The 26,682-nt window shown below is 34.3% G+C and overlaps 1 protein-coding gene across 3 annotated transcripts in view; it reads right to left on the bottom strand.

Moving 5' to 3' along the window:
- Positions 1-1,126: 1,126 nt before the first annotated feature.
- The window catches only part of LOC123534207 (universal stress protein in QAH/OAS sulfhydrylase 3'region-like), a 36,548-nt gene continuing 10,992 nt past the window's right edge, over positions 1,127-26,682 (bottom strand). For 2 of the 3 annotated variants that reach the window (XM_053519254.1, XM_045316339.2), the window contains exons 4-5: positions 23,223-23,329; positions 19,378-21,185 (exon numbers count right to left, since the gene is read on the bottom strand). In XM_053519254.1, the coding sequence (XP_053375229.1) occupies positions 20,958-21,185; positions 23,223-23,329 (335 nt within the window). In that variant the 3' untranslated portion in view covers positions 19,378-20,957. Of the gene's footprint in view, positions 1,646-2,497; positions 2,605-19,377; positions 21,186-23,222; positions 23,330-26,682 lie in introns of those variants that run through there. The other variant, XM_045316338.2, reaches the window with a different exon arrangement.

Here is a 26,682-nt window from a genome sequence, read left to right as displayed (position 1 = left end):
CTAAAATGTAACTTCAATTTTTTTCTGTATTTAAAATGTTGTAGGCTTTGTATTGCTAATTCCATTATTTACAAATATTTCCTCTGTCCACTTCGATTTGTAACTTTATTCAAAATGTCTATTCATTTTACTCAAACGAACTTGGTCCCCAGTTTTAAAATTTTGCTTAATTTCTAATACTGTCTTCGCAGTGCTTTTATTTCAATCTTTACGGACTTTGGTAGGTATCATGCTAATAGTATATATTGTATTATGTATTTAACTAAGCATAAGTGTTGTGTACTTTTTCCAGATTTCTTCTTGGAGTGTCTATTACGTCCCTTTTTTGCTATTATCTTTCCTTAGTCAATTGAGTCAATTGTAAAATACCAAGTAGGAAAATAATGTTTATATTGTTTCTGTTCAAAAGGTTTATTATATTAGGCTAAACTTCCATCAACCCATAAATGTTTAGGTATTTTTTCTTCTGAAACTATTTTATCAAATGCTCCAGAAACAGAAACTCCAGTTTTTTAAATGAAAGATGGCATACTAAAAACATGCATCAGAGTCAATAACTTATTTTTAATGTTATTGTTCTTGAAAAACGCTTGCATATCAACTAAATCTCCAGCCTAGTTTTCATCTAGATTGCTGGCTGTAACTCGACGTTTCAGTAATGTTTGTTTAATTGATTTATGTAATAAAAAAAATAACGCACAATCATAATAATTATTCTAACACGACTAGCAAATAACCTACATACATGTAGAGCAAAATCTATCTCGGGTTATTCTGCAATAAACCACTCGCGTGCAATACGTTATCCAATCGAGGTGCGTAACACGGTCGTAAAAAGTAGTTACCATTTTTCTAACACTGTTGATACTAGTATGTCGTATTAGAATCGAAATAATAAGTTCCCAAGAGTAATTTATCGTTGAATAACCCGAGTATTTCGTTCTTATGCGAAACAATATAGCACTCAGGCCTACAGCCTTCGTGATATATTTTTACGCATAAGAACTCAAAACACGGGTTATTCTACGATAAACCACGTTTGGGAATTTATTATTTCTTAAATATGGCTGAAGTTTTTTACTGCTTGTATCGGTACCAGATATATCTATATATAGGATGAGTAAAAGTAATGTTATGTACATATAAATATACAATCAAACCTGTTCAAACTAATATTCCTTAAGAACGGTGGAACAATTGTAATTATTTCATCACATAACATTGGTGTCCCTGGATTTTCAATCCCGTGTTTAATATAGCATGCAAATTTAGTTCAGTTTATTAATACTAATTTTATATTATTACTTTGAAATTTGCCGTCTGGTATTGGCATAATTTTGTGTTTTGCTGTCTCAGTTTCACAACAGAAAATTTCATGACATTATGAAAACCCAGACGTAACCTCACACTGTGGTCGTTACAAAAATAATGAAAGCTGTTAAGAATTGTGCGATCTATGCCTACAAATAAGAACAGGAATATCCGAATGATGTAGGCAGTAATCACTGACACTTCCGGTAAATGTTCTTCTAATCAAACCCATTCCCCTGGATCCCAGTATCAGCATTGATGCGCCTTCTTTCTTTGCAGCTTCTACAATAGCTTCGCCTGGTTTCCCAAACTGTTGCTTGACGTGACCACTTAACTGTAGATAAAATATAGAGGTACAAGATTAGGGAAATATGATTTATATATTATAGCAATAGTGCCTCCAATGGTGCCACAAAGACGAGTTACTGTTTTGTTAGTTGACATTTTACTATATTACTCAGATACCTATATATACCTCATATGGCTCCTTCATGGTTCAGAAGATACTTGTATCAATACGACAATTATTACTCCTTCTTATATGATTAACAATCCTCTCTCTAACTGCCATTTCGCAATAAATACAATACTTATAAACATAGACGCTTTACGTATTACATCTACGTAATTCTGGTAATGTTTAAAAGCAGACCAGAATCCCATTTTCTGAGGTGTTTTCTTTCGAATACATTAAATTCACCAAACAAAAAGTGCAAGTTTTGCTCAGGGGAAAATGCTATTGTGTTTCGTTTTTATTTAAATACTAATATATATGCGTATGCTAAAATGTTCTTTAACGTTAAATAGTGTTTCGTATTTCACATATTGTATATTTAATGATTGTCTTCTGCCTAATGGTTTCGTACATTTTAAAGACGCAAATACTATAATGGTAATAATCATAACTGAGTGTTTAGAACCTTCATCATAAAAATTGTAACTCATTAATACGGAGGTTGAAACAATCTTGTTTTGCGTCTTTGGAGACACAATGTCATTAAAGTAAATTGAGAACGTATGTAACGGAAGGAAAAACACCCAAGTATATAAATGATGGTGTAATAATACTATATTAGCCAGTTTTTCAGGAACAACATATATAAGAAAAAAGGGATATAATTACATTCATACACATACACGCCAGCATATATTTTACAGGAAAATAACCTGGTAAATGAAGTCTTACGTTACATTCTTTCATTTTCATGGAATACTTCTCTACAAGGTCGCTAACTCTTTCCTCATTATCTTTCAGAAGATCAGACACAATGTTTGGATCCGTCAACAATGACGCTGCAAGCAAACGATATAATCATTATCTTTGAATACAGTTATATTATATGTCTAACAAAGTGTCCCCCAGACAGTCGCCTCCCAGTCATAGTCAGTTATTGACTGTTGGGAGTATCATGTAGATGTAGATGTTAACTAAACAGATAAATTGCATGCAGACTGTATAGTTATTTGTACACAAATCACTGTCCGCTAAACACATGCACAAAAGCTTGAATAGTCTTCCCAATATATTGTTTAAAAGTTTGGTTACTAAAGATTTCAAATAGTTAGCCCAAGGCAGACAATAATGCAGTAATATGCATTTATGCCCGATTATACAATCATAAATATATTTTGCTTATCTATCTACTCGATGTTATACAAGCCAAATATAATCGTATTCAATATAGAAATATATGCTCAAGCCAGATAATGAAATAACTTATGCAATACATAAAGTATAAGAAAAGACCTATGGATAATTTAAAATCAAATCTGCTTAATGTTTCGATGTATGTAATATGTACAGTCGTCCAAAATATGACTTTTTTATCATTTTAAAGTTTGATAAGCTGCGCTAGTGAGCTTTAAGAATTGCCTTTCATAAGATTTTTCATCTATTCCTTCATACACTATTCTGACAAGCTGAAGTATTTAAAGACCTTCGACTTGCCCCGCCTGATGATCCTATTTAAACGAGCATGTGTACTTCAACAGTGACGGGAAATCAATCTGATTAATTCCCTGGGTTGTTACAGCTGCAACGGGCTGAGGTATTCTATGGAGATTTACTGATTGAGTAGGTGGACCCAAATAAACTTTACAGGAATCCTTGTATATTAAGCAGTATTAAGCAATGTGATATATTATTCACATTAAACTTCACGATCCAACTGAAACTAAATAATATATCATGCACTTTGACATTTAAAAGTAAATGGAACGTATATCAGCGTAAATGCCAGTACCTTCCTCTTAAAAATGAATACTTGTCCTTCGTCAGGAATATTAATCCAATACCTTGCTCTTGATTTTTAGATGGAATGAAAATTGATGATATTGACTGAACTGGCTATTTATATCAAAGACTTAATGATGATGGCTAGACTTCCTTTTTCTTCTGATGAATACACTGATTAAGTGTTTGTAACAGATCGGGTATCTAATAAATGTCCGTCCATCAAGACAAATGACAACATTTCCTCCTAGTTGAATAAAACAACACATTCTGTTTTGTCATAAACCAAAATAATTAGAAAGACGTAAAGAGAAGTCTATCGTTATATTCTTACTTCAATGTAATGGAAGCTTTTAGCAGCAAATGAATATCGGGTCTTATATTTTGCAGGCTAGGTAATTGAGACTGAATTATTTCAGTCAACATTTTGTAAGAATGTGCCGGTAAGTGATACATACCAGTAGATAAAGCTGAGTAAATAAAAGTTTGGAAGATGTATTTTGATGAAAGCTATCTTTTTGTTTTGGAAAAAACATTAAGCACGTAATTGCACTTCAAAATTTGTTGACGAAAAACCTATGATAAGTGCACTTACTAGAGTTTGTATACCAAAGATCTTCAAATTAACTATAAATCATTTGGTGCAAAAAGTGTTGTAACTGCTCTTACCATACTATTTTGGGTCAAAATATTTTTCAAAAATAATATTATTAAATAACAAAATCTTTATGTTAGAAGACTCATTCTCAAACTATTTGGGATTTTCGCTAGTAAAACATGAAAACAAAGTGAGGATGCACAAACTAGTTTATTTCCGTCTTAAAATTAAGCATACATATACAATTATGTGGCTTCAAAGTATTTTGAACATCAAACTTCGTTCGTACTAGCATTTTTTTTAAAATTTAGACAATAGCTAAAATATATACATTGTAATATACGAGACAAGACACTGGTGATCATTATACAACCGTTTGATAAATATGACAATGTATAACTCAACGTTGTTTTGGAATTCTATTAACCATACGAAATTAATCAAACAACATAAAATGTTTTCCTGTATAACTCGTTTTTGATATTTAGCTTCTACAAAAAATGTAGTGTTTTTAAACCAGGAATATTTTTCACGAACATTGAAAACATACCTGATATCAATCTCAAGAATTCCTATGTGCATACATGACCAAAAGTAGTTATTACAGAAATAAGAAGCAATTGTTTAAAGGTAAATGATTATTGTAACCCTTCTTACACATTGCTGAGAGTGACATGTCCGAGTTTTTATTTACAATAAAATGTAGCGAATATTACAGGTATTCACAGATACTTTAGCAATACTTAAACCTGGTTTTTAAATTTGCTTACACTAATGCAGCAATTGGCAATACCTCAAAATTAAATATGGAAACTCGTAAAATAACAAAACCAAGAACAACGATAAATATCTCGAAAAAAATCGAATGGTATCGAAAATTTCGGAACATTTCCGGAAGAGGCAACTGCCTAAAATCACGGAACTAAACAGAGCTTTTAATTTTTTCTGTTGCTACATGATTATATTTTGAAATGTATCACGTTTTTACAGAGCTTCTGTGAACGTATCTCTAAAATATGCACAATTTATATTATGTAGTATCGAACATTACAACACAATAGTAAGTGGCCCGGTAAAGACTCATGTGATGGTAACGCGTGGCAAATACAATATTTTCTACAAGCACTGTAAAGTGTGTTAATACTTTCATCTTCTTTCTCACAGATTTTGAACGTTCGCCTAGACTTACCGGTTTAAACAGGCTTCTGCACTTTGCATAATATATCCGTGGAATCTGCCCAGAGTGTATCTTGTCATGACGGCCACGAAACAACTGTTGCCTGCGTTCCATAAAGGATATTTCTACATCTCCTTCCTCTAAATCAATGTTTAATACCTTACCGATATACCATTGGTCTCCGTAAATTGCAGCTACAAAGTCGTTTTCAGCCAGATTCAACTTCATTTCAGACAGGCCATCATGTTGAGACATTTGCGGGGAAATACCTGATGGTATAACTTTCCTTGTAGATACTTTTCTCCAGCAATCGCAATAACCTTCATTAGACCTACATACCTGACAATAACAACTCGTTTCACGAACAAGAGCCGTCGACTTACCTGTGCCATAAACCGCGTGTATTTTCATTGTACCCTTTACAGGTCTCAGCTGGCTAACTGTACTTTCCAGCGAACTTACCTTGTTTTGAATAGTTTCGTCTGAAACAAATTTGAATGCAACAACATTCGTAAAACCAGAGGACGTTGCCCAAGAAAAGAAATCTTTGGCATCTTGTATAACCACTCGACTGCTTTTGACAGCTATATCGGCCATGCGTTTGACAGTGCCGCCTAAACCATAACATGGGCGTTTACCACGGCGTGATGTCGGACTATCTGTCCAATAATGACAGACTTGTAAGCCAGGTACAAGTGTTTTGACCTACGGTATAACTGAATCAAGAAAACAAAGCACCGCGTGACTGTTATGAGACTGGGTATCAGATATAACTACAAAACTTCTATGTTGCAGATCATTTGTTTGTGGATTACTATAATACACTACTGTTGGATGTAGTGTAACACCGGTCTGGTTAAAATATGCAGATTGAATTTCATCATGACATCTGCAAGAGTAATTTTCCGCAAAATCCATGTGTATAATTAATTTATAGCATGGTTTTGTGGTAAATCCTGCTTCAGTTCGCGAATTTTCTCATACTGAGTTTTAACACGACTAACATGTGATTTAAAGTCTTCAGACTGAACTGCGACATGGTTGATAAAGTCTGCTTTTGTCAGCGTATTTTGCACAATTCGCATAACGTACTTTCGTTTTTCCCTATCCTCAATTGCAACTCGTTTCCATTGCGAGAAACTAATTTCGGCACAATCTATCTTTGTTTCAAGTGAGGGAACATCCAGTTTGTCTTGAATAAACATTTCCGGATTGACAGATACCAGTACACATTCCTTTCGCAAAGCTTTCGTTGTCAGTGCCATATTCTGGTGCTTCGTGCACAAACAACTATTTCTACTGATGAATGTGGACAGTTGGATATACCTCGGACGTATCCTACAAAATGTTGAATAGGATACTTGTCTATCCGGATTTTCTGAGAGAATTTTTTTATGTAAAGTTTCAAGATAATCTGTCAGAACTCGGGTCTGCCTAACTTGGTAACCAACTTTGTTGCGTCAGCCTTGCCTGGTTGTACACGACTGTTGTCGTCTCGTTCAAAGAATTCGATAATTTTGTCTTCAAACTTTCTACTGTAGCTCTGGCCTTCTTCTGTTGTCTTTGGTGGACGGTGTCTGTATTTTGCGAGCGTGTTCTTATTTGGACCGGATCGATGACAAAAGGCAACACTACATCTATACTTTCCGAGTATCTCTCCCGCCATAACCATACGAACACTTTTCACTGAACCCGTGTCCATTGATGATACACCCACGTGAATCTGCTCTGCTACAGCGTTTCCAAAGACAAGTTCTTTTCTAACCATATCTTTTTGTACTTCAGAGAGATTTGCTGCTTTCATTAATACTTCTCCTTACTTCGTGGCGTTTTAGGTGACGACTGTAGACGTTTAAGGAGACGCTGATTTTTCTTCTGTTCACCCTTGAGCTTTCGTACCAAGTCTATGTTCTTATCCTTCAATATGGATAACTTATCTTTTGCTTCTGTAAGTTCTTTACTTATTCATTCTAGGGCCTCCTGCACGTCTTGGAAATTGCATGGCAACAACAAGGTTAGATACCGAGGACCCTACACTTTTATATCCACTGGTATTCATTTCGTCCTCTTGACGGTTACTTTCAAGTTCTGCAACACGTTCTTTCTGCTTTAGGCGAAATTTTCTCACTGCCTCTTTGCCTTTACGCCTTCTTTCCCTTCTTTCGCTTGTTGACAGCAAATGACTTGGCATATAATTTTTTCTCTGTCGCTCACGCTCTCTTCGCAGGTACCCATTATTGCCTCTTTCTTTGAGCCTTCTTCTATAATCACTACAAAATTTCCGCTCTAGACTGGACCATTTTGCCCTGAAAATATATAAAAGTTACTGTATTACTTACTCTGTAATATGCGATACATTTCAGTGTAATATTCGAGACATTCTTTTTGGATATTTACCTTAATAATTGTACAATTTTTAGAATTGCAAAAGATAAAAACGAGCTTTTTATCATACATGCTATATAAGGAAACGTTAATATACATTCACAACTGTTTGTTCTTGTTAGATGTATACAATGATATATCCATTTGATTCCTTTACTCATTATACATAATCATTTATTAACCATTTTTACTTCATCTAGGAAAAAATCATAAAAATACATCAAATAGAGACACAGAACAAACGAGCTAACAAATCAGTACTCACCAAAAATCTCCTGTCGGAATTTCAAAGATCACAATGTCAAAAGGTTACACACAAGTGTTGCTGAAAAGTCTTCACGTGTTACAAAAACTACCTCAAACCCGAAAAGACGTAATAACAAGTGACTGACAGGCTTTAATTGGAAATTAATTAGACCGCGTATCGGATATTATAGTGTCGTATATTTCAGAATGTATGTGAAACCAATGTTATTTTCATGCCTGAAACCTATATATTATATTACAGATATGTTTCTAATCTCCTAAGGGGACTATTTATATTGAGGAATGCTGAAATGATATTAATCTCGTGTTAGAGACAATATAATCATGATATCGAATATTACAGAAAAATCATTCTTCTCTGTACTGGTTTATCAATTCATGTTTCTACTTGAAATTAGAAACAAATCTTGCATTTAAGTCAATATAATTAGCAACTATAACGGTTTGTTTATGATTTAATATCCATATTTCTAGAGACGCCAGTAAGAACATAGACAAAAACGTGTATCAAAGGGTACGGTATCGATGATTACATTTATTTCTGTAATCTTGGCGACAGGAACATCCACTTTTTTCTTACCAGCCGAGATATCTTGGATCAAATGTTGTTTGTTCAAGAAATATTATACTTACCGTTTAATATAGCGTGTATTTTATTGCTGTAATTGATGCCAGATGCTTTAAATAACGTCGCGGAAAACAAGAAACGGAAACGGCGACAGTATCGAATATTACAATTCAGGACTTTTTACGGTAGAATCTATTTTTTTATTTTTGGATTCTATGGCCTTTAATCCCTTTCTGATTATAGATATTGTACTTACTCGGGAGTCGATAACAAAATATGATTCAAGTACGCGCAAACGGCAATAGCATAATGCTGATCCGCGTTTTCCCAAATAATTGAGAATAAGTGAGAAGCTTATAGTGTCAGAATCTGATTATTTGAATACAAGTTTCTGTTAATTCCTCATTTCAATTAAATACTCATTGATGATGTCACCGATGACATCAAACCGACATTGAACATTTCTATTATAACATTTTATTCTACAGATGTTCCACTGTGTAAGTGGTTTACATCATACACAACGGAATGAAAACTGTTTGAAACAGTGAAATATCGATTTTATTTCACTGTTTTATTCCATTATTTCATGAAGAAGCATAAAATAAGACATGAATACATCTTGCAAAAAGTACACCGTAGATACAACTTACTGCGTTTTCATTACTCTTCGTCTTTCTACTTGTAAAAGACGTTTTTCATTATTGTTGCCTTTCCATTACATACAAAGCAACATTTTAAATTTTTACCTGCTGAAACATTTTTATTCAATTAACAAGGATTGTCCGCAACTATTCAGATTCATATTTAACTTAAAAAGAGTAAGTAAGTAACAGATCGCCAACTGCGCTAAAGATTGTTCAGTTACAACTCAAGCAAATATCCTTAGAGGTCAGTGTGATACATGTTTTGCAAACCAAAACATGCATTAAAACAAAGAAAATGACCACAACAGCTCATATTTTGAGCAACATATTATTATTAGAAATAAAACTCTTGCCAGATAACAAAAAGAGGCTGATAAGGTTCTTGCTGAAGTCTATACATCTCACGTCACTTCCTGTTTTGACTTGCAACAAGTGTTCATCCTTCAAGAATCATTTCAAGACAACTATTTTATTCAATATATTTGAATAATTTAACTGTTTATAGCGATATAACCTTAGGACGGCCAGCACATATTTATGCAATCTCGCCAGGCATATGTATGTTTTTGACAACATAGAAAATGACGTCACTCGACCTTCAGCTATTTCCGGAAGTAAATAAAATGAAAGTAGAAATGCTAAACTTGAAAACGAAAGCCGCATTTTGATTCATAGATAGTCAGGGGTCACGCGCATGGGTCACCCCGTCTAAATGTATGCGCGTGGACTTTTTTTTCTTTTTTCTATTGCGGAGCCAACTTTCAGCACTTTATTACGAATTGAAATTACCTGGGCTTTAGTACAGCTTGTCAACTTTTAATCTATGAAAAAATATTTGAGCTCTGGATAAACACAAATCCCACAGGGGTCCGTAACGGACCAATTGTACATTGATAATTTTGGAACATCATCAAATCGCTCAAAATGTCATTTTTGATGTTGTCTGAGAGTGTCAGTATATGCCTCATATGTAAGATATAACCGTATTTGAGAGCTGCAGACCTAGACATTTCAGAAATATTTCCAAAATAAGTTTCGTGTAATAAATGTTGTTTCTGCGGAAGCGTGAAAGGGCCATCAGACGCTAATACGTTTTAGTACGTTAAGGCTGCGGAAAGGATATATATGGAATGAAAAACTGCAACTGAAAAACCTAGAATCCAATGGAATTTCATCATGTGTTTTTCACTTCTTTAAAAACAGTTGGCAGACAAAGGTATGCAATATGTATCAACGTACTCTGATAATTGCTCAGGTCAGAAACGTAACCGTTACTTTGTTGACATGATGTAAAACATTATGAAGTATGCAATGCTTTGAGACTGAGTTGAATATTTCAAGAAGTTGAATTTACTGCTGGTTTTAGAAAACCGCACCGATAGAGCGTTTGCATCATACACATGTAGTGGCTGACTGATAACGATTTTCTTATCGTGAGTGGCTAATTTTGTAACCGTCATTTACATAAACTCCGTCCAAGACGAGAGTCAAGTAAGGTACATTTCATTTTGCTGGGTTTTCCCGTTAGTTGTCTAAAGTGTACATTTTTTAAAATTGATGATATTACAGTTTTTAGCCGTATCTCAGAATCAGTTTCAAATCAAATTTTTTTTACAATCTCTACACAAAACGTCTACCAGCCATTACCAAATACTCGGACTGATTACATTTTGTCTGTACAACTGCGCCATTTGATAGCTGCTGATAACGTTCCCATATCTCAATTTATTTCACGTATAAAAGTATTTATTCTGTCACCAATGTCCATCAATTTCCTTGTGACAAGTTATAAAAAATCATTCATCCTTCTAGCCTCGCTACAAAATGCAAGTTAAGTCAGCGGGTGCATAAAGATCAAAAGATGTGTTTATACATGTAAAATTACATAATTATATAAAGACATGTGTATTTTTGTCGCTTGTTTACAATAGTAAATCATAGCCTGATTGGCATCACTTTTCATGTTAAAAAGATAAAATATTTAATTTAAACATTTAAATGTCCTGTTTATATACATTACTCAGGTTATTAAGGTAATAAACAGTTTTGTGTGTTTACGAGTCTAGCGAACACGCGATTCTGAAAACAGGCTTGATTTAGCTGGAATCATTGGTGGTTTTTTTTTGTACGTTGAACATGTATGTATTTAGGTCCTACTTATCAACAATTCAACTTCCGGTCCTGTAGCCTTTGTACATGAAGTTAAAACCCTTAAGTGCTGGACTCACCGAGTGGTTAAGGTCGCTGACTTCAAATCCCTTATCGACGTGGGTTCGAGCCTTACTCTGGGCGTTGAATTCTTCATGTGAGGAAGCCATCCAGCTGGCTTACGGAAGGTCGGTGGTTCTACCCAGGTTCCCGCTCGTGATGTAATAATGCACGGAGGGGCACCTGGGGTCTTCCTCCACCATCAAAGCTGGAAAGTCGTCATTTGACCTATAATTGTGTCGGTGCCACGTTAAACCCAAACAAAAATTATTTTTTTTAAATAAGTGCTGGACTCCTTCATTTGACTTTGATAGCGAATTGAAACTTATCTGCGAATTTGCCTCTCACCTTTAAACTCTACTGTATTAAAGAAATATCAAATAAAACATACAAATTTTCCACAGAGATATAGAGGTTACCGTTCTATTAGTGCAATTCTAAGAGGTGCGGTTGTTGCAATCATTTATCGCACAGGTCTACTATCACTTCAGATGTTAGTGGAAGAACTTTTAATGTAAAACTGACTTCTGACATTGATTGAAATACTACCCTCATGATTTATGTACTGACGAGAAACGCACCAAATTGTGGTATTCAGTATGTTGGCCAAACTGGGCGATCTTTGAAAATTCGTTTCCGCGAACATTCATACAAAATACGTAGTCGGAACAAGTTTACTACCTTTTTATACCAACACTTTCGTAAATCTGACCATACATTTGATCAGGTTACAATTCAGCCAGTAGAACAACTCGTATATGATTTAAATGCCACCTCTAGTTTTAAGATCAAAGCCAGACATTTAGCAGAATTCAAATGGATAAAAAATTTACAGTCACCGTTTCCGTTGGGCTTAAATGATAACATTTATCAAGAAGGTAATATCTCTAAAAACCCGGATATTGACATCTTTTCGATTCTAAACATTAGAAAACGTAAATCTAGATCTCATGGAATAAGACGCAATGGTAATGTTAAGCGTAAATCTAAAGTCAATATGTCTGTTGCCGACCTTGATTTAATTCTGTCTAACTCTGGTAGACACTCGATGCTTTCTCGTCTCACATCTTTATCTGTTCAGTCCCTTATAAAACTCGACGAAGAAGCGGACCAGTATGTTATTCAAACAGATCCTTTTTACACTGTATCATATCTTATTCAAAGTTATACGCAACATATTCTCCGTCCACATATCGACACTCAATCTGACCACGACAGACATTTCCTTAAAATATGTTTTGTAAATAAAGGTATTGACTTCATCGATGTACCTAGTATATTTCGGGATAAACGTGTCATCGATTCTGTGCCTAAATATTTCAGAAACTCTGAAGTTCCGATTACCTATTATAAATATAAAACACCTGTAAGAAATATTATATTCAGTTACAATAAAATCGTCTCAGACCTAGATATATATACTAATAATCCAACTTCCTGTGATTGTAAACACTCAAAATTTTGCTACCCAGATGCAGACCATGTAATCACTGGTAATTTTGATATTATTTTTTAAAAAGCCTAAATACAGAATTCCTTCAAATATCGACTTTGATGCATGTCGTGGTCAGATTGCAGAATCCATCGAAACTTTTTGTGTAAAATGGTGCCGACGTGAAAATGCTGATTCAAATGCAAGACATCTGAAAAAAGAAATTCAAGAATTTCATTCTAACTATGTTTTAGTTCCAGCAGACAAGGCGGCTAACAAAATTATTATCATTTGACGCTTACATTATATAGATGTTTTACGAAACGAACTAAATAGTACCAAAACTTACATACCGAGTAATTCTGATGAAAAACGATTGATCAATGTTCACATTACTGAAGTTTCTAATTTGAAAGTTCGTATAAATGACCAGCAAATTAAACTTCCTACTATGTACTGGATTCCAAAATTACATAAACAGCCATATAAAGCTCGTTTTATCGCTAATTCAAGCTCCTGTTACACCACAAATGTTTCCAAGTTATTAACATCATGCCTTACTGCTGTTAAAGCCCATGTGAAAAGATATTGTGACAAAGTATACGAATACTCGGGTAAAAACTTATTTTGGTCGGTAAAAAAATCTGGCGAAATCCTAGATAAATTTAGAATTGAAAACTACAGGGTGTCTTCAGTCAGTACTTACGATTTTTCCACTCTTTATACGACTTTACCTCATAATTTAATAAAGGAAAAACTTACTGCCCTTATTCAAAAGACTTTTGCCAGGGAAAATGCTACTTTTCTCGCTTGCAATTTCGATAAAGCATTTTTTACTAGTTGCATTGTAAAGATTTTACTATTTGGACCTGTGACGAAATTTGTAAAGCCCTTTCCTTTTTATTGAACAATATTTACGTCAGGTTTGGGAATGCGGTTTTTAGACAAGTAACTGGTATTCCCATGGGAACAAATTGTGCACCTCTTGTTGCAGACTTGTTTTTATATTGTTATGAAAGAGATTTTATGTTTAGCCTTTCTCAAGATACACAAGCAGACATTATAACTGCATTTAATAATACATCACGCTATCTGGATGATATACTTAATATGGATAATTCGTTTTTTGATCAGTTAGTGGAACATATATATCACAGGGAGCTGCAGTTAAATAAAATTAACAACTCGGATAATACTACTTCATTTCTAGATTTGCATCTCTTTATTTACGACAATTTCATACATACCAAAATTTATGACAAGAGGGATGATTTTAATTTCAGTATTGTAAATTTCCTACATTTGGATGGAGATGTACCCTAGGCTACATCTTTTGGGGTATATATTTCTCAGTTAATTCGGTTTGCAAGAGCGTGTAGTCATGTTGAAGATTTCAATGAACGTAACTTATTTATTACAAATAAGCTTCTTCAACAGGGCTACCGTTATTATAAATTACGAAAATGCTTTTCTAAATTTACTATCGTAATTCAGATTTGGTTTTAAAATACAATAGCAATTTAAAATCACTTCTGTGGGAAGGTATATCAAAACCCGCTTTTTATGGGGATGTGGTTTACAAACTTCGTAAGATTTTGGGTTATGGCAAATTTCCAATTGTAATTAGTAAAGTAATTAAACGTTTTATGAAAGAGGTTATGACCCAACTGTTTTGAGACACACCTCATGTTTGGTGTTCAACCCTTTTACAGTTGGACGCTACGCTTTCCTCTTTGATTGTGTCTGGCGGATCAGGTGGAGGACTCTATGATTGGTAGTTCATAAATCCCACCAGGACTGAGCTATTTTGATTTCCGTCTTCTGGCCTGTTCCGTCGGGCCCTTAAGGGTGTTTCCCTTGTTGCTCTGTCGTCTGAAAAGGCATTGTGTACATGCGTTTTAGGTTCTTAAGGATTGCATTTTTATATTATATCTACAAGGGCATCTTTGTGTTTTACATTACATACCTTCTGTTGCCTTTACGTATGTTAGGGTTTCACCTGGCGGGGATTACTGTTATTTACACTGTCTTGTGACTTTGGAACATGGTGGGGGTAAGAGTGAGGTTAGGTGCACCATAAACCGGTTTAAGCTCCCCAGTGGTGGTTTTGCCACTGACCGTTCCAAGGCGGTGCCCCACTGGGTTCCTGTATTTGTTTGTTTTGTCCTTTGTGTTCATGTTTGTGTATGGTGTGCAAGAGTTGTTCGTGTGTGTCTTTGGGGAGGCTGCATTTTTTGAACGTGGCTTTCCCTGTTTGATATTCTTCCTTGTTTTTGTTTTTGTTTTTTTTTTTTATTCGGGATTTATGACTAAGTAAGTTTCCTTGACAAGAAACTCACGACGGAAATTCATTTATTCATTTTCTTGCGTTTAGCGCACGTTCTCAATAGTTCTTCCTTTATATCGGGTGGGCAGTTTACCTAACCATCACCCATTGGTAGAACCAGTATTAGACTCCCGTCATCTGTAAGAAACTGCCGATAGACAGAAGAAATGACTTAAAATCTGGAAAGTAGATATATTATACTATTAGTCATATTATATAACAGTGACCTGAAAGCATGTTCAGTAGAGTGATATCAGTCATAATTGGCGCGCTAAAATAGCAATCAACATGACAGGAGGACTGCGTGTCAAAATTGTCGAGTAGTGTCTGGACAATAAACCTCTTTATTACAAAATCTAGTGCATGGTCATAGATTTCCATTCTCTATGTAACAAGAACCAAATATTCTATTATTTGCAACAAACTGAGGCAGAACTTTTGAGGCACTATACATAATATGTATTACCATGCAGACGTTCACGATTCTAGAGACAAAACTTTCAGTTGTATTTCGACAAGATACTGCATCTGTAGTTTTAAATAAATAAATAAATAAATATTACCGAGTTTGTTTTCTTACAATTGAAAGCAAAATTGAAAAACAATCCTTAGTTCAATGTGTAAAGACAGCATCGTGTATGCGATATTTCCCGCGTTCGAAAAAAAATCCATGACTGGCATCCGTGAACATTTTACAAAGACTGGATACATCAATTTAAAATAAATACATGAAAATTTCAAACAATAATAGACAAAATTTGTGGTAGCAGTTTTGTTGTATTTCGTTGAGAGTTGCTATAAATCTATAATCTAAATAATCTTAAGCGTATATGTTGCGTACGTGTACACGTACATGTATGTATGTATTATGCAGGATTATGTTGAAATAAACTCCCGTAATATTTTACTTTTGCAACTAACCCTTTACACTATTGCTTTTCTCGCTTCTCTCTGTAACTTTAATTCATTGTGATCAATAGAAATATACTTTTGGGTGGAGCAAACTAAAAGCGTGATCAAATTACCATCTCACCGATAACTTTACTACCTATTTTGTTTGATTCGGCGAGGTTTTAACTATATCTGAATCCTTGATTTAAAGCTGTTACTCTAGTCTGATGTAAAAGTTTACTACTCAAAATAAATATTAAAAAATAAACTAGATTATTTTTCTTCAGCTTACATTTTATGTATAAAATGCGATTACAAATTAACAATGGCCACAATGTTTTTGGCCTTATCTATGATATTAAAATATTCTCAGCATTTTCAAATTGTATGTGAAATGCTGTAACCTAGCTTTTTCACATTAAAAACTCTGGTACACGTGTAACTGCTCTTACATACATGACTTTTTGCGTGTAATAAAATTAGCGCAAAGAGTCATGTAAGTGGAAAAGAATATCTTACTACTTTTTTATAGTCAAATGAATGATTATAATGTTTTAAAAAAATTAATCTGCCTGATAAATACTAACATCACTCTATGGCATGGTATTAAAAAGGTGTACTGGAAATAAACAAATCAGCTGTTTGCGTCCCCTTACAATTTTATCAGTTACATTACTTCTTGCGCCAAGGTGACGCAATGATGTCATAGACAGGACCTGTGCTTGAGCCTGCTTTAAAGGTAGGTTTGTGTAACTATGGGAGGTTAAATCACCAAGAATTAACTTCGTGCCTTTTAAGTTTCGTGCAAAATCAAAGGATCTTTCAAATTCTAAAATGCTATTCATGTCGAATTCCTGTGGTTTGTAATAGGATGCAATAAAAGTGTGGCAAGTTCTCAATTAATTTGGTTTGCCAGAGCGTGTAGTCATGTCAAGCATTTCAATGAACGTAATCAATATATTACAGGTAAACTTCTTCAGCAAGGCTACCGTTATTACAAATTGCGTAAATATTTTGCTAAATTTTATTATCGTAATTCTGATTTAGTTTTAAAATTCAATAGTAATTTAAAGACACTTCTGCGAGAAGGTATTTCTAAACCCGTTTTTTATGGGGATGTGGTTTACAAACTTCGTAAGATCTTGGGTCACGGTAACTTTCCAAATGTATTTGGAAAGATTATCAAACGTTTTATTAAAAGAGGTTACGACCCAATTGTTTTGAGACATACCGCATGTTTAGTGTTCAACCCGTTTACAGTTGGACACTACGCTTCCCTCTTTGATTGCGTCTGACGGAAGAGGGGGAGGACTCTATGATAAGCAGTTTTTAAATCCTACCAGGACTGAACTGTTTTGATATTTGTCTTCTGGCCTGTTTCGTCGGGCCCTTAAGGGTGTTTCTCTTGTTGCTCTGTCTTCTGAAAAGGCATTGAGTACATACGTTTTTGGTTCTTAAGGTTTGTTTTTTATATATTTATACACGAGCATTTTTGTGTTTTACATGCCATGCTTTTTTGTTTCCATTACGTGTGTAAGAGATTCGCCTGGAGGGGATTACTTTTATTTACACTGTCCCATGTCTTTGGAACATGGTGGGGGTAAGAGTGAGGTTAGGTGCACCATAAACCGGTTTAAGCTCCCCAGTGGTGTTTTTGCCACTGACCGTTCCAAGGCGGTGCCCCACTGTGTTCTTCTGTTTGTTCGTTTCGTCTTATGTGTTGGCTTTGTGTACGTGTGTGTTGTTCGTTTTGTCCTTATGTGTTGGCTTTGGGTGTGTGTGTATGTGTGTGTGGTGCACGCGTTTGCGTGCTGGGGTTTTCGTTTTGAGGAGGCTACGTTTTTGGTGCGTGGCATTCCCTGTTTGATATTTTTCTTTGTTTTTACTACAGGCTCAATCAAACCGAGCCTGCAACATTTTCGTTTTTGTTGTGTTGAGCGACCTGTGGAGTTTCCACTTTTTCTATTTTACTACCTGTAATTTCAGTTTTGATCCGAATGTTTTCACAATCAGTGTTATCCGGGTCAGGGTTCCGCTCAACATCGCATGATATAGATAGTAGTAATATGACAAGGTCTTACTTCTGTGGATTTTTATTCTGACGTTTTTCTACAGAAAAAAAAATACTAGTAATCTGAAAATGCAGAACTATCTTAATTGAACTCAGTTGTTACATTGCCTGGTCCTTTGGGATAAATTAAATTTTGTTATTGTGGAAGCATGGAACACAACCAAGCAAAATAATAGCAGACCCTGATTGTTTAAATCTGTTCATAAGAGGTAATGAAATGTGCAATTTTCTAGCACCTGCTATTGTTAGCGGAATTATATTACAGAAAAACTAAATGACTGTATTCATGATTCCAAAGGAACATGGAATATAACAAACCGAGTCTGCTATTATTTGTCTTGGTTGCATGGTATGCTTCCAAACGATCTTCTTAAAGATTTTATTATCTATCACAACATCCTTATACCCGTACTTGAACTCAGTGTTGTTACGTTATGTTATACTTTTAGCAATACATGACAACATAATAATAGAGTGTGATAGGGACAGTATCTGATGTTTTCTAGAATACACGACGGTCAATAAACATTGTCTAGAAATAATTTCCCTCTCCAATGCGTTAGACAGTGTACCTCACAGTCACTGTGTGCATGCCATGCCGTAACAAATAGGGCGTACGCTATGCAATGACAAGTTAAAAAAAATTGCAAACAAGGATACCTCAAACTTTTATATTCTTACTAAAGTCATTTGTTATCTCGATAATGTGGAATATGTTAGTTATTTGAGGAGAATACCAAGACCAACTGATTGCTACAAAACAGAATTAATAGAAAACTAATATTGTTAAGGAGCTGAAGTTTTCATTGATGTAGCATAATAAATGACTGTGAGTAAAATGAATTATGGGAAAAGGGATTATGCTCCCAATATCGAAGAAATCGGCAATGGTTGAAATTGTAGAGAAAAAAGATTAAAGGTAAGGGTAGATTTCCCGTAAGCACAGAGCACTCCAGACACAACCATAGATCCATGCATTGCAAAGTAGGCCTGCAACAAAAAGAAACTGCAACGGAAAATAAAGGGACGGGTTGCTTCAAAAAGCACATTTTAATTATATGCAAAATACATGAAGTAATGGGTAGATATAAGGGTGGGGTGTTGGGGGAATGGACGAATATTCAACAGGGAAAGCCACGTTCCTAAAACGCTACCTTGGAACGGTTAGTAACATATTTAAACGCGTTTATGGCATGACAACCTTGCACTTACTTAATCTATTTTCAACAGTTTAGACAGTAGTGTAGATAAAAGAAAGCCAAATTACATTCTTTTAAAGAGTTTTATAGAATCCTTAGAAGATATGTTCATTACTACGAATTATGTCCGAACATTGACTACGTCTTAGTGGCAGTCAGGGAATGTCAGTATACTTTTTTTAGAATGGAAGTGTCTGCAAATGTAATTTAAACGTTTTTTCTGATCTAGTGGTAATGAAACTGTAATGAGGTTTTTCTATTCTGTGTTTTGTTTTGTCTTTATCACTTGGCTTCAGGTAGAATAACTATATGGAACATTAATTCGAAAATAGAATTATATTGCATACTGCTACATTTTATGTACTAACAAATTATTTAATAGTTACGTGATCAGTAATCCAAACACAATGCGACCTTACTATATCTAAGGACTTAAATGTTTCTTGTTTCATTTTCGCGCCTTTATTACGTATATCGAGGGAAATTATGTTATCATCTGTTCTCGCTAGGCAAGAGGTAATGAGGATGTCAGATTTGTCTGATTATTGAGATTGCGTGAAAATGATAGCTTTAACAGACATTCATTTGGGTTTCACAGTATCATCAAGCTCATTTTGATGTTTAAAGGTTATTTATTTTGTGTTGAAGACAACGTTCAACTGAAGCAAACAAATGAAACTGGAATAATATTACTTGATTAAACGGCTAGTTTTATAAAAAGGATATATTCAATGACGTTGTTTAAGAAGTTGTAAAACATACAAAATGTCATTACGGGATAATACAATGAACATAATTATCATTTTTCAAATGGAGTACACAAATGCAAATTAATACAAACGGAACAGAACAAAAAGTAGTGTCCTTTATATGTCTACTATCTTTCCTTCGTTAATTGTTAAATATCCAGTAGGAAAATGTTAAGGTATTATAATTCCTTCTGTAACTATTTTATTAAACGTTCCAAATGTGACAGATGCTCCAGCTTTTAATGGAATAATCCGAGCATAAACGCTTCAACCACGCTTCTGAATAAGTTCTTTTTACTTTTATTGTTCTTGGAAAACACATGCATATCAGGTAATTTTGTCCAGATTGCCAACTGTAACTCGGGGATTCGGAAACTTCCGTTTAACTGGTTTAAGTTATTAAGATTACGCACAATTATAATAAATAATATGGTTAAGATGTTCTGTAAATAGATATTAAATTCTAACTTGCACTGATCATGCTTCGGTTTATACTACTTGTATTGGTACCAAAAATGTATCGATTTTTGTTTTACCGTTGCGCAATCAGTCTTCAATGCCACAGAATAAGTATATAAACAAAAAACAGAAGTGAATATGTTTTTTATACCATCAATCATGTTCAAACAAATATTCCTTAAGAACGGTGGAAAAATGGTAATTATTTTCTCGCATAACACTAACGTCCCTGGATTTTCAATCCCGTGTTTAATTATAACTTGTAAAATATATCTCGTCTCATACTCCTAATATACCTTTATAATTTGCCGTCTGAATCGGCATCAATTTGTGTTTTACTATCTCAGTTTAACAACAAAACAAACATCATTAAATGACATTATGAAAACCCAGACGCAACGTCACACTTTGATCGTTATAAAATTAATGAAAGCTGTTAAGAATGGTGTTCACTTGTATGTTTAATATGCGGTCTGTGCCTACAGATAAGAACTGGAATATCCGAATGATGTAAGCAATAATCACTGACACTTCCGGTAAATGTCCTTCTTATCAAACCCATTCCCCTGGTTCCCAGTATCAACATTGATGCGCCTTCTTCCTTTGCAGCTTCTACAATAGCTTCGCCTGGTTTCCCGCACTGTTGCTTGACGTGACCACTTAGCTGTAGATAAAATATAGAAGTACAAAATTAGGAAAATATTATTGATATAGAGATATCATCTCCCATGGTGCCACAAAGAGGAGTTACTGTTTTGTAAATTGACATTTTTTCAATGTTATTATTATATCATGTGAAAGCATTTAAATATTGGTTTTACTCAGATACCTATATATCCATATGGCATCTTCATGGTTTGCTAAAGATGCTCATTTCAATACAACAATTATTCCTTCTTTTATAATTAATGATCTCTCTAATAGATATGTAGCAATAATTAAATACATTAAAAAACAGAGGCTTGGCGCGTTACATCGACCTTATTCTGGTAATTATTAAAAACAGACTAGAGTTCCAGTTTCTTAGGTATTTTCCTTGGAATATCTAAATTCACCAACAAAAAATGCAAAGTTTTCTCAAAGGAAAATTCTACAGTGTTTCGTTTTTAGCTCGACTATTCGAAGAATAGTCTAGCTATTCTACTCACCCTGGCGTCGGCGTCGGCGTCACACCTTGGTTAAGTTTTTGCATGCAAGTACATACAGCCATCAATTAAAGGCATATAGCTTTGAAACTTATTTTTTCTTTTTCTAGGTCAATTACCAACCTCTCTGGGTCAAGTCCCATAACTCTGACATGTATTTTGAGCAAATAATGCCCCCTTTTGGACTTTGAAAATTTTGGTTAAAGTTTTACATGCAAGTTACTATCTCCAAAACTAATGCAGATATAGATTTGAAACTTCACATGTGTCTTCGGGGTTATGAAACTAGATGATAGCAGCAAGTCCCATAACTCTAACTTTCATTTTGGCGAAATTATGCCCCCTTTTGGACTTAGAAAATTCAGGTTAAAGTTTTGCGTGCAAGTACATACAGCTATTTCTAAAAGGCATATAGATTTGAAACTTATTTTTTCTTTTTCTAGATCAATTACCAACCTCACTGGGTCAAGTCCCATAACTCTGACATGTTTTTTGAGCAAATTATGCCCCCTTTTAGACTTAGAAAATTTTGGTTAAAGTTTTACATACAAGTTATTATCTCCAAAACTAATGCAGATATTGATTTGAAACTTCACATGTGTCTTCGGGGTTATAAAACTAGTTGATAGCAGTAAGTCCCATAACTCTGACCTTCATTTTGGCCAAATTATGTCCCCTTTTGGACTTAGCAAATTCTGGTTAAAGTTTTGCGTGCAAGAACATACAGCTATTACTAAAAGGCATATAGATTTGAAACTTATTTTTTCTTTTTCTAGATCAATTACTGACCTCACTGGATCAAGTCCCATAACTCTGGCATGTATTTTGGGCAAATTATGCCCCCTTTTGGACTTTGAAAATTCTGGTTAAAGTTTTACATGCAAGTTTCTATCTCCAAAACTAATGCAGATATTGAATTGAAACTTCACATGTGCCTTCGGGGTTATAAAACTTGTTGATAGCAGCAAGTCCCATAACTGATATGCATTTTGGTCAAATCATTTCCCCTTCTGAACTTAAAAACTCTTTTGATATTTAACCTTTTTGGGTAATATTTTCCTGCTTCTGGGACAGTATTTCGAATATTCGAGCTTGGCTGTCTTATGGACAGCTCTTGTTATTTAGATACTAATTTCGGAAAAAATATAAATGCTTAATACGCTAAAATGTTCTTTAACGTTAAATAGTGTTTCATATTTTATAGGTTATATATTTAATGATATTCTTTGTGCCTAATGGCTTCTAACCTTTGTAATTATAACTGAGTATGTCACTTAAACTGTTAAGAACCTTCATCATAAAACCTATAACCTATTACTGTGGCGGTCGAAACAATCTTGTCTTGCGTGTTTGGAGATACAAAAGTCGTTCAAGTAAATTTAGAAAGTATGTAACGGAAGGAAAAACACCAAGTGTATAAATGATGGGGTAATTATACTTAATTAGCCAGTTTTTCAGGAACAACATACATAAAAGAGAATAAATATAATTACATTCATACACATACACGCCAGTACACAATTTACAGGAAAAAAACCTGGTAAACGAAGTCTTACGTTACATTCCTTCATTTTCATGGAATACTTCTCTACAAGGTCGCTAACTCTTTCCTCATTATCTTTCAGAAGATCAGACACAATGTTTGGATCCGTCAACAGTGACGCTACAAGAAAACGACATAATCATTATCTTTGAATACAATTATATAATATGTCAACAATCGACTAAACAGATAAACTGCAAACTGTATTATTTGTACACGAATTACTGTCCTCTAACTCATGCACAAAAGCTTGGATAGTCTTCCGAATATTTTGTTAAAATTTGGTTATTTAAGACTTAACACAGTTAGCCCAAGGCAGACAATAATGCAGTAATATGCATTTATGCCCGATTATACAATCATAAATATATTTTGTAATTTATCTATCTAATCGATGTTATACAAGCCTAATATAGTCGTATTCAACATAGAAATATATGCTCAAGCCAGAAAATGAAATTATGATATACATAAAGTGTAACGAACAGATATGAAATGACCTCCTGGATAATTTAAAATCAAATCTGTCTAATGTTTCGATGAATATAATATGTGCAACCGTCCAAAATATAAATTTTTCATCATTTTAAAGTTTGACAAGCTGCACTAGTGAGCTTTAAGAATTGCCTGTCTTTGTTTTTGTTCTCACTTATTACTTATTTAACTCTGACAGACTTGAGGTATTCACAGGGTAATCAGTCCGACTAGTCCCGCCGGGGGTTCCTAAATAAATAGGCATGGGCATTTCTATGGTGACGGCAAATCAATCTGATTAGTTCCCCGGATGTTCCAACTGCAACGGACTGAGGTATTCTATGAAGACGGTCTATCCGGCCGTGACTGAATCCTTGCGCGTGCCGGATGACTCTAGATAAATGACACAAAGTTGAGAAGAAACTATTTATATCGTTAATAACGTCATTTAATGTAAATTAATCCCTTTTATTTACAAGGAATTATAAGTGTAGTAAAATGTCTGAATACTCAGATAAAAATAGATCAAAGAGATATCAGTGTTCTATATCAACACGGACAAACCTATAAAATAGTAGGTTTTACGGTCTATTTTACAATCCAAAGAAAGCGTAGCGTCCTATTTTGGAAGAGCTGAACACGAAACATTTTTTGTGTCTCAAAATAGTTGTCGGAAAAGGAGGCAATGTTAATTTATCAATTATATCTGTTTATCTATCATATTACAATAACATTAACTGCCTCGTCTTCGTTAATAACACCATAATCAATTTATTTTACAAGATGTAATTATAAAGTATAAAGGTTACGATAATACTTACAGAAGATATAGATAATTAACTTTTGTGTAAATTATTTGGTAAAGACATATTTTAACTGACAGAGGTCATGGATTTTAATGGCATTGAACACGTCTGTTGATATTAAGGTGTTTTGTGCACATTTTGAACCCATGTAAAAACTGTTGGAGTCTTAATGAAACGTGTAAATAATATACAGATGATATAAGAGTTTAAATGCAGCTTTTAAAGACATGGCATGGATTCAAATGAATACTTTGTACATCATTGTTGTTGGAACACCTATTAAAATATTGTTGAATAAAGAATATTGTTTTTTACACATACGTTATAGATTAAGTAGGTGGATCCAAAAAAATTGTGCAGGCTATTTCGGCATTAAGCAATTTTAAACAATGTGAGAAGCAATATAACAAATATTTTTCACATTAAACGTCATGATCCAACTGAAACTAAACGATGCCATAAGTACTTTGACCTTTAAAACTAAATGGATTGTATATCAGTCTAAATGCCTTTACCTTCTTTTTCCTTTATCAAGTTCTTAACACTCGTATTAATCGAATACATAGCTCTTCTTTTATAGATGGAATGAAAATTGATGATACTGACTGAACTGGCTATTTTATAACAAAATCTTAATGATGATGGCTAGACTTCCTGTTTCTTTTGATGAATACACTGATAAAATGAACAGATTGGATCTCTAATAAATGTCAGTCCATCGAGACAAATGGCAACATTTCCTTCTAGTTGTATAAAACATAACACATTCTGCTTTGTCAAAAACCTAAATTAGAAAGACGTTAAACGAAGTCTGTCATTATGTTCATATTCAACATAATGGAAGCTTTTAAGCAGCAAATGAATATCGGGTTTTATATTCCGCAAGCTTGGTAATTGAGACTAGATTATATTGGTCAACATTTGGTAAGAATGTGACGGCAAGTTGTTACATCGATACAGCTGAGTAAAGAATAACGTTTATTAATTGCATCGTTTGAGCTGTATAATGTTGCACTGAAATTCCAGTTATGCGACAGCAAAGTACTATGTTGTATGTATCCAGACAGTTTACGGAAAATTCACAAGACAGACTGGACAATATATCAGTAACAACAAAGAAAATAACGTTTGAAAAACTCTTACATTACCCTGAAATGGGGTTACTTTTAAAATTGTACGGATACTGATTTGTATAAGTATGTGCTTTTAGAGCCAGATATGTAAACATTTTGTTCTTCAAACCTGTTCTAAAGAACATTATACAGTTATTGACAAGTGAGCGACTGAATATGATATCAATAATTTTATATTTTCAGACAGAATTTTAGGTCATAATTATGGTGACTTCCCAGCTGTGGTGGTAGAGGAAGACCCAAGGTGCCTCTCCGTGCATTATTTCATCAAAGGCGGGCACCTGGGTAGGACAACCGACCTTCCGTAAGCCAGCTGGATGGCTTCCTCTCAAGAAGACTCACACCCCGCATGAGGCTTGAACCTACATCGGTGAGGGGGAACGTGACTAAAAGTCAGCGATCTTAACCACTCGGCCACGGAGGCCCCCAAATATATCATTTTATATTATATGCAACGTAGGCTGATCATTTTAACTTTTGGGGTTGAACTAATTCCAACATAAACTTTTTTGGTGTGGAATAAGTAGTATGTAAAGAAAGGAAACGTAGAAAACAATTCCTCAAAATATCAAAGCACATTTTTGAGATATTGCAAAAGAAATCTACATCTAATATTTACTGTGGCCGTTACTGTGGACCATTATGCCGAATTGTTCTTTTACCGGTAAGCTACGGCATAAATCTGTGCTTTGAATATCAGTACAAAAGATATTACTGGTGGCCTCCCTATAGTATTTTACCATATTTTGGGTTGTCAAAATTTCAGAACATAGGTGTCAATATTCAGAACAGAATATCTAACCAAATTTATACAAACATATTTCTAATACAGACTCATCGGCTTTGGAATTAAAAGGTTTAAATACCCAAGATGTGTATCTCAAAGTCAGAACATAGGGAATTCGTGAAACAAAAATGTATTCGCAATGTTACTGATAGGGCATTTCATAACATCAATATTTGCTCGAAATTCATTAACAGTTACGAAAATCATTTATGCTTCTTGAACTGGTTTATTGAGTACATACGTTTTTGGTTCTTAAGGTTTGTTTTTTATATA

Source organism: Mercenaria mercenaria, chromosome 12 (genome assembly GCF_021730395.1).
Source record: "Mercenaria mercenaria strain notata chromosome 12, MADL_Memer_1, whole genome shotgun sequence".
Classification (NCBI taxonomy): Eukaryota; Metazoa; Mollusca; class Bivalvia; order Venerida; family Veneridae; genus Mercenaria; species Mercenaria mercenaria.
The sequence above is the reverse complement of the archived record's forward strand: the minus strand, read 5'-3'. Positions and strand labels throughout refer to the sequence as shown.